The sequence below is a fragment of the Sorex fumeus genome, unplaced genomic scaffold (genome assembly GCF_029834395.1).
Source record: "Sorex fumeus unplaced genomic scaffold, SorFum_2.1 ptg000098l, whole genome shotgun sequence".
In the NCBI taxonomy this organism is placed as follows: Eukaryota; Metazoa; Chordata; class Mammalia; order Eulipotyphla; family Soricidae; genus Sorex; species Sorex fumeus.
In genome coordinates this window covers 76,159,827-76,168,213 of record NW_026606155.1, presented here as the reverse complement: position 1 = coordinate 76,168,213, position 8,387 = coordinate 76,159,827, and the positions used below count along the sequence as shown (strand labels likewise).

The 8,387-nt window shown below is 34.1% G+C and overlaps 2 protein-coding genes across 2 annotated transcripts; both read right to left on the bottom strand.

Annotated features, from left to right (window-relative positions):
• Positions 1-797: 797 nt before the first annotated feature.
• On the bottom strand, positions 798-1,733 carry LOC130041715 (olfactory receptor 4F21-like). The gene has a single exon (XM_056133957.1). The coding sequence runs from the start codon at positions 1,731-1,733 to the stop codon at positions 798-800; it is 936 nt and encodes a 311-aa protein (XP_055989932.1).
• Positions 1,734-6,605: 4,872 nt separating this feature from the next.
• On the bottom strand, positions 6,606-7,544 carry LOC130041937 (olfactory receptor 4K3-like). The gene has a single exon (XM_056134231.1). It carries the CDS (start codon positions 7,542-7,544, stop codon positions 6,606-6,608), a length of 939 nt encoding a protein of 312 aa, XP_055990206.1.
• Positions 7,545-8,387: the final 843 nt, after the last annotated feature.

The window sequence follows — 8,387 nt, the reverse complement described above, 5'->3', positions numbered from 1 at the left end:
AAAACTTTAAGTCATGGAATTTATATTTTCCTAGAGCCAGGAGGGTAGCACGTTATATATATCTGTATATATCTCTATATCTCTCTCTCTATATGTACATATATATATACACATCTTGTATCATGTCTTACTATTCCACCCCTCTAATGATCTTCCAAAGTTAGACTACAAATAAACTAACTTAAATCAAAGTTTCTTTGAGGTTTTCTCCTGAGGGAAAATAAACTGAGTAACTAAAGCCAAACTATTGATCACGGATATATAGGTTTGACACTTTCTTCCCTCAATCAAGGCAAATTTGAAGTTCACTTGAAAATTGTGAGTACAGAAAAGATGTTCTATTTCGACAATGGTAATAATCACAGTTTCTCATGAGAGTCTTTTAGTAGTCACTCTGTTTGCAATAGCAACCTGTAGCATGGTGGATTTTCACTTGTCATATGAGTGAAGATAATGAGTAAATGTTCTACAGAAGAAGTAGAAATCTGGGGCTGGAACAATAGTACAGCAGGTAGGACAGTTGCCTTGCCTGGGGCTAACCCAGGTTCCATCCTCAACATCCCATATGGTCCCAAGAGCCTGCCAGGAATGATTCCTGAATATAGAGTAGGAGTAAGCCCTTAGCACCACCTGGTGGACCCCAAAACAAATAAATTAATGAATAAATAAAACTTTAAAAGAAGTAGAAGTTTGATGAATGAGGTAGATATATTCAGGCTTAGCCACTCTGAATGTCAACATCCAATATCAAAATGTCCAGTAGACTGATGTATTGTTTCAGAAATCCAAGCTCAGATTCAGTCTGAAGATTTGACATAATGTCCCTGTTTGCTCAACTTTTTTATCACTACTTTTATGTCTTTGTTTCTTAATGTATAGATAACAGGATTTAAGGCAGGGGTGATAGCAAAGTCAACAACGAACAAGTACTTATCAATTGATGATGTGGGGAAAGGCCAAATGTACAGAAACAGGCATGGTGTGAAAAAAAGAAACACGACACTGATATGAGCTGATAATGTGGCGAATGCCTTGGATAAATCTGAGCAACGTTTCCATGCAGTTACCAAAATGAAAGCATAGGAGAGGATCAGCAGGAAGAAGGTGGCCATAGTCAGGAAGCCACTGTTGGCAGCAATAATAAATTCAAACATAGTTCCATCTGTGCATGCAAGTTTTATGATCCTGGGAAAGTCACAGCAAAAGCTGTCTACCTTATTAGGACCACAAAAGGGCAAATTGATTACAAATGAAAACTGAAACACAGCATGGATCACACCAAGTACCCAGGCGGCAATTACAAATGAAATGCATACTTTAGGGCTCATGATCTTCAAGTAGTGGAGAGGCTTGCAGATTGCTGTGTATCTGTCAAATGCCATGGCTATAAGTAACACCATCTCGGCTCCTCCCATAAGGTGGATGAAATATGCCTGTGCCATACAACTTTGGAAAGAAATTACTTTGTGATCATTTAAAAGGTCTGCAATCATTCTCGGTACAGTAGTCGAGGAAAGGCCTATGTCAATCAGGGACAGGTTGGCCAGCAGGAAGTACATAGGAGAATGTAAGTGAGAATCAAAAATGGCCAAAAGCACAATAAAGAGATTTCCCAGGATGATCCCTGTATAGAGTAAGGAGAATACCAGAGTGAGAAAAGCTTTAGTTTCCCAAGAGGCAGAGAATCCTGTCAACACAAATTCAAACACCACAGAGGTATTTAGTCCATCCATTGACTTAGAAGAACTGATTTCAGATCACCTGAGGGTAGAAATTGTGAAAAGTTTGAATCAGTTTTTCAAAAATATATTTCTTACTTATAGTGAAAATATTATTTTGAGCTAATATTTATGATGTATAAAAGATTCAATTAGATAAGAAAAATAAAATAAAATTATCTGATCACGTAAGTGAAAAAAGTTTTAAATATCTTGTATGGAGGCAAGTGGGACTACTTTTCTTATTCTATTTTTAGACTTAAATTTTTTTTTTTGCTTGTCAATTGTACCTAAATGTGTTCTATGATCACTTTTTTCAGATGGTCTCCCAAGCAAATTACCTCAAGTATTTTCTGTTTCCATCATTTGAACAAGATTTTTCTCATTCAAAAACTGAAACTAGTGTCCAGAGGTTTCTTATTAGAGAGACTGATTTAAATCAACTCTTATAATAGTCACCCTGTTAAAACATCACTTATCCTAGATAATTGTTTGTTGTCCCAGATGACAAACCTTTGCCTTGACTCACATCACTGAGAATAATAGTGGTTGGCAGTATATGTTGGAATTCTGAAGAGGCCGACTCGAAGTAACATTAATTACAGTGGTGAAAGGCATTAGACACTCTGTGGTGGAAATGTATAATTACTATATATAAAAACCATACATTTTAGGGACTGGAGTGATTGTACAACAGTTAGTGCACTTGTTTGCATGCAGCTGACCCAGATTTGATCCGTCATCCCATAATGTTCCCCAATTCCCATAAAAAGTGATCCCTGGGGCTGGAAAAATAGCATAGCTGTAGGGTGTTTGCCTTGCATGCGGCAGACCCGGGTTTGATTCCCAGCATCCTATATTGTCTCCCGAGCATGCCAGGAATAATTTCTGAGTGCATGAGCCAGGAGTAACCCCTATGCATTGCTGGATGTGACTCAAAAAGCTAAAAAAAAAAAAAAGAAGTGATCCTTGACCACAGAATCAAAGGTCAGCCCTGAGCACTACTAGGTATGGCCCCCAAACAGCACACTCCCACAAATATTAATACTTTTTAAACTGCTATACAATGCTAATAAAAATTAAATTAAAAATTTAGTTTATAAAATAAGTAAAACCATCATTTATCTTTAGGTCACTATAAAGAATTGATCTGTTTATAACATGCTTGTTTCAGCAGCTCTGTCCATGGCTTCTTGACTTCTATAAAGCCATTTCCCTTCGTTCTTCTTACCAGTTGAAATATTCATCTATTTCAGATAGTGCGATAAGATTCTAAATTTTGTGAGAAAACTGCATCCCAGCTCGAGAAACACATGACTTTTCTAAGATTATTACTTCATTAATTTTCTTCTAGACCTGGAGTAGCTAAACACGGTGCTGGTAGTCAAAGATAGTGGAGTTTAGTATGATATAAATCAATCTCATTTGTTATTTTGTTTACTTTAAAATAAAAGGATAAATATTCATGCAGATATAATTTTTCCTGATTCATTCTTTTTCCTACATGTAATACTAATATTATGCTTAAAGATGAAGAAATAGACTTCAAAGCGTATATACTAAATAGTATTAGAAATACTTAAGTACCTCAAATTTATTTATTAGCTTAACTAAACCAAAGTTTACCATCTTGTGTCATTTCGTATTCCAAATACATAAACTAGATTTTAATGGAATATGTTTCCTCAACAGAAAGAGTAGGATTGTGTTTTCTGTGGGATTGGAAAGCAGTTAATTCAGTTGTGAAGTGGTAAGATATTTTGAATATTATACCACATTCAAATTAGAATTTTTTTAAAATTTTGATCTCTTGATTGTAATTACTGGAAAGGAAATGAGTGAATACAAAACATGTATTTCCCCCATATTGATGCTTTATTTATCGCATTTTGGTAGTAATATTAAATGAAAATAAATAAGGTATGTTAAAATAAAGGATTTTGTAAATGGATACAGCTATTCCTATGGGTTTAAAAATGAATAAATATGAAAAAATCAATAAATCTACATGAAATGAGATGAAAATACATAAATAAGTGATGGAAATCTCTACAGAGATAAAATTTTCTTCTTGGAATTACTCGATGATGCATGGTTAAATGTTTTAGGATTTTTCCTTAGTTTATTCAGTTGACAAGATTTTCAGATGTATGATTATTTGTTTTTCATTATACATTGTTATACTTTCAGAGGTCATATTTATAATTGATGATTTAAAAATAAATATATCAACATTTAGAGAATAGGAATGTTATTAAGTCATTTCTGACATATATAATCTATTATATTTTATGCAATATAATGTATTTGAGAGCACAGGCACAAGGATAAGTCTATTTGCTTTCTCAGATCTTCCTTTTAACTGCAATGTTTCTTGAGTTACTGAACTGTCTGTATCAACTGTCTGTATCAGTTTCCATACATCAACTGCAAATATAAGAAGAAATTCTTCATATGATTACATGGAAAGGAAAGGAGTTAAAACATGGAAGCATTAAAAAATACAGTGGTAAATATTAGCATAAGTAAAAGTTGTAATGTGATTCTTCAAATGTATTTTCAGGAAAGAGCCTCAGAAATCAGAAATTTCACATTGCTAAAAATAATTGAATAATCTGGCAAAAAGGAAGCTAGCCTGGTATTTTATGTTGTGTCAATGGAAATAAAATATCCAGCAGAAGACAATAACTTAAATCTTGCTTTAACTTTTATGCTGCTTATATTTAGAGAAATGAAAGATTCAATGTATCAACATCCAACTTTAACAGATATTAGACAATTGGAAAATATTTTTTATTTTTCCTGTCATATGATTTTACTTGAGCATAAAAGTGGAAGGACACAAAGCAACACGGTTTAAAAATCACTCAAATAAAGTGAGTTTACAAAGCAACAGGTTGATAGAGAATTAAATTCTAAAACTAGGAATGGAATAATAATGAAGGATCTAGATGCCAGAGAAGCAAAGCTTGTTTTTACCTACCTGAAGAGAACAGGTTTCACTCTCATCAGCTTCAAGAGATTAGAGACCAAGATGTTATATCCTTAGATTTATTATTGTTATTTAAAACTTTTTACAAATAGTTGTTATCATCAGGGATGAAAACAATTAGCAAACTGGGTATTAGTGACTAATATCTACTTTGTTGCTGACTTTTTATAGAAATTAGGTCCTTCATTAACATTGGCTTTCCCCCTAGGGTCATTATTACGAGATACAGAATGACAGGGAAATGAACAATTCAGTGTGATGAGTAGTAATTGTATAGATCTGACCATACTATTTTAAAAGTTAAGATTATAAATGTTCATATTTTTATTGGTAGGTATCAGAAAAACTGATTTCATCTTTTTGACATCAATTTCATGTTAAGGACGAAATAGAACTGATTATCATTAAATGCTAAGGTTTACAAATTTTAAAATTAATGAATGGATATTTGAAAAATTTTGAACTTCCAGAATGGAGAAAAAAATGTTTTACTTGGACTGTTAAAACTTAAAATCTTGTACTGTGGGATTCTAGAAAGTGTAATTTTTGTTCTTTAGAAGGCAAAATATATTCATTAATTAAACATGCAAATTGGTGGTTTTTCAGACTTCACAAACCACTTAATATGCATTATCCTATGTAGGCATTACTAAAGGCGTCCTTTGAATTCTATCTCTATGGTTGATGCTTGGGATCCCTTTTGTGGATATCCCAAGCTGGGTATAAAGTGGTAGTTACCTCCTCTCTGTTCTGTAACATCACTAGTCTTTGAAGTTTTAGTGATTTCATACTTTCTGGCCCTGTGCTTTCTTAATGCTAAATCTTAGTATTGGATATTTCGTTATTATTACTACTGTGAGTACCTCCTCAAGTCTCTCTTCCGTAGGGTATGTCATTATGTCTTCCTTTGTAAGTTTTTAAAATTGTTGCATGAAATTATTGTGTTGTTTATTTCTTTTTCCTTGACATTCTTCTCATCACTCTAAAGTTTCTTTTGCTTTGAAGGCAGTATATACTTGCATTTCCTTCTATTCAGAGCTCCTTTTAAATATTTCTTTGATGAAAGGTAAAACTATAACCACAGTCATATATTCTCTTCAGAAAGTTAAAAATGTTTTAAGGGATTACAAACATTTCTCCCTGTGTATTTAAGAGAAAATTGTCAAAGGATACTTTTACCATAAAAGCTACAATTAAGGGACCAGAGCAATAGTACAGTGGGTATGGCATTTTCCTCGTACGAGGCCAACCAGGTTCAATCCACTGCATCCTATATGGTCCCCCAAGCACCGCCAGAAGTAATTTCTGAGTGTAGACCCAGGAGTAATCCCTGAGCATCACTGGGTGTGACCCAAAAAGAAAAAAATAAATAATTAAGACATAAACATGTGGATTTATCTGTGAAATATGAAGGGGAAAGAGTATGACTTGATTTAAATATTTATTTTAAAAGTTATGCAGATAGCTCAAGTATCTCTAGCTAAGCAATATTCTGGGTGGATAAATGATGCCATTTTAGAAATTAAAATAGTGGCTACTAATTCAAAGTTATTTTGATAGTAGGTAGTACTTAATTTAGGCAAAATGTTTAGAACCATACTGTGAACAGAGGTGTGTTTAACAGATGTAGCTTTCATTTTTATAATGATTATTATTGTTAATGATATAGTAATTTCTGAACATGTACTAATCGACATTTGTGCAATTATTCTTCTAAGTGATAATATATTAGATTTTTAAACATCTTTTCATGATGATACAAGCACAGTAATAAATCTGAGAACACTTCTAGCTTACAGATATGAGTCTTACATTTTTTTCAGTTGTTTGCACGTCCAAATGTTGTCTGCACTTTCTTTCTCTGTACAATGTACATTTTCTGATTACATAGATGTCTAAAGTTTATCCTTTGAGTTTAGGTGCTGAGTTATAATTCTCTTTATGGCATTCTTAATCTCTTTATTTCTTAATGTATAAATGGCTGGATTCAGGAGAGGTGTGATTACTGTGTAAAACACAGCCAGAAACTTGTCTACCCAGGTGATGTTAAGTGGCCACAGATAGATGAAGATGCAGGGTCCGAAGAATAGCACCACCACCGTGATGTGGGAAGTACAGGTGGAAAGTGCCTTGGAGGCCCCATCCTTGGAGCGAAGGCGGACGGTGACAAGGATGTAGGTGTACGAGAGCATCAGAAGGATGAAACAGCTTGTTGCCAAGACCCCACTATCAGCATTTATCAACGTTCCTATGGTCTGAGTATTCATGCAGGCTAGTTTGATGACCAAAGGGATATCACAGAAAAAGCTGTCCACTATTCTGGGTCCACAGAAGGGAAGATCTAAAATCATGAGCAGTTGGCTCATGGCATGCACAAAGCCAATGATCCACGATGTCAAAACTAGCCAGATGCACTTTTGTCTGTCCATGATGCTGGAGTAATGGAGTGGTTTGCAGATGGCCACATACCTATCGTATGCCATTGTCACAAGCAGTACCATCTCACCCCCTCCAAAGAAATGTACACAGAGTATTTGGGTCATACATCCCCCAAAGGAGATGGTCTTGTTATCCTTTAGAAAATCTGTGGTCAGTTTAGGGGTGGTTACTGAGGAAAGGCAGCAGTCAACAAATGACAGGTTGGCCAATAGGAAGTACATTGGGGAATGGAGATGTGGGTCAGTGATGATTAAGAACACAACGAGAAGATTTCCAACAACTGTCATCAGGTAAAGTATAGAAAATGGTAGTAGGAGGAAGGTCTGGATTCCTTTTGAATTACAAAGTCCACTAAAAATAAATTCAGTCACTACAGACTGATTTGCTTCTTCCATTTGGTTTAGTATGTTCCTGTGTGACAGACAGAAAGAGAAAAAAACAAGAGTTTCTATAGTAGGAACGAGAACTTAACATTTGCATTTCAGATAAAGCCTTCACATGTATTCTCATTTATCTCATATTATCAGGTGTTCTTATATAGAAGTATTCTCAAATAAGTCCCATAAATACTGACATTTAAAAACCAGTATGTCAGCATTGCAGAAATAAATTTTGAAAATAAATGTTTCTCATGTTTCTAGTTGGACACTGCCTTTTCACTTAATGGGAGCTAACTTAATGTAGAAAGGCAAGTCTAAAGTCTTTGGCATCAGAAGTAAATTTCTTATGGTTAAAAAAGTACCTGCTTAGAAAATTTCATAGTAAATGTATTCCATACTCAATTTCCTCATGTGATACAGAGATTGTAACCTGTTTCTTCAGTCGGAAGAATGTATTCCCAGGTTTTTTTAATTTTAGAGTTAGAATCAAATGTTACATCTGTAGAATTGCAGAAGTATGTAATAAAGTATTTAACATTACAAGTATGTAACAAAATATTCTTCTCAGATATAAATATATGACTAAGTGGAAATTTTTTTAGCAGAGTGAGTTGAATCAAAGTCTTACAAACTCTGGGGATAGTGCGTCATCAAATAAATGACTTTAGAAAATACATTCATCTTTATTTTCAAAATTAAGCTCAGATGCACACACACACATTTCTCATACCACACATTTTCTTGCGTCTTAGATTTCCTGATAAGAAGTCTTTTGTAGAACATGTATTCCTCCAGAACAATCTGACTTTAAATAATATAGTGAGTTGTTCTTGGTCCTTATTGATAATAGAGATTTCT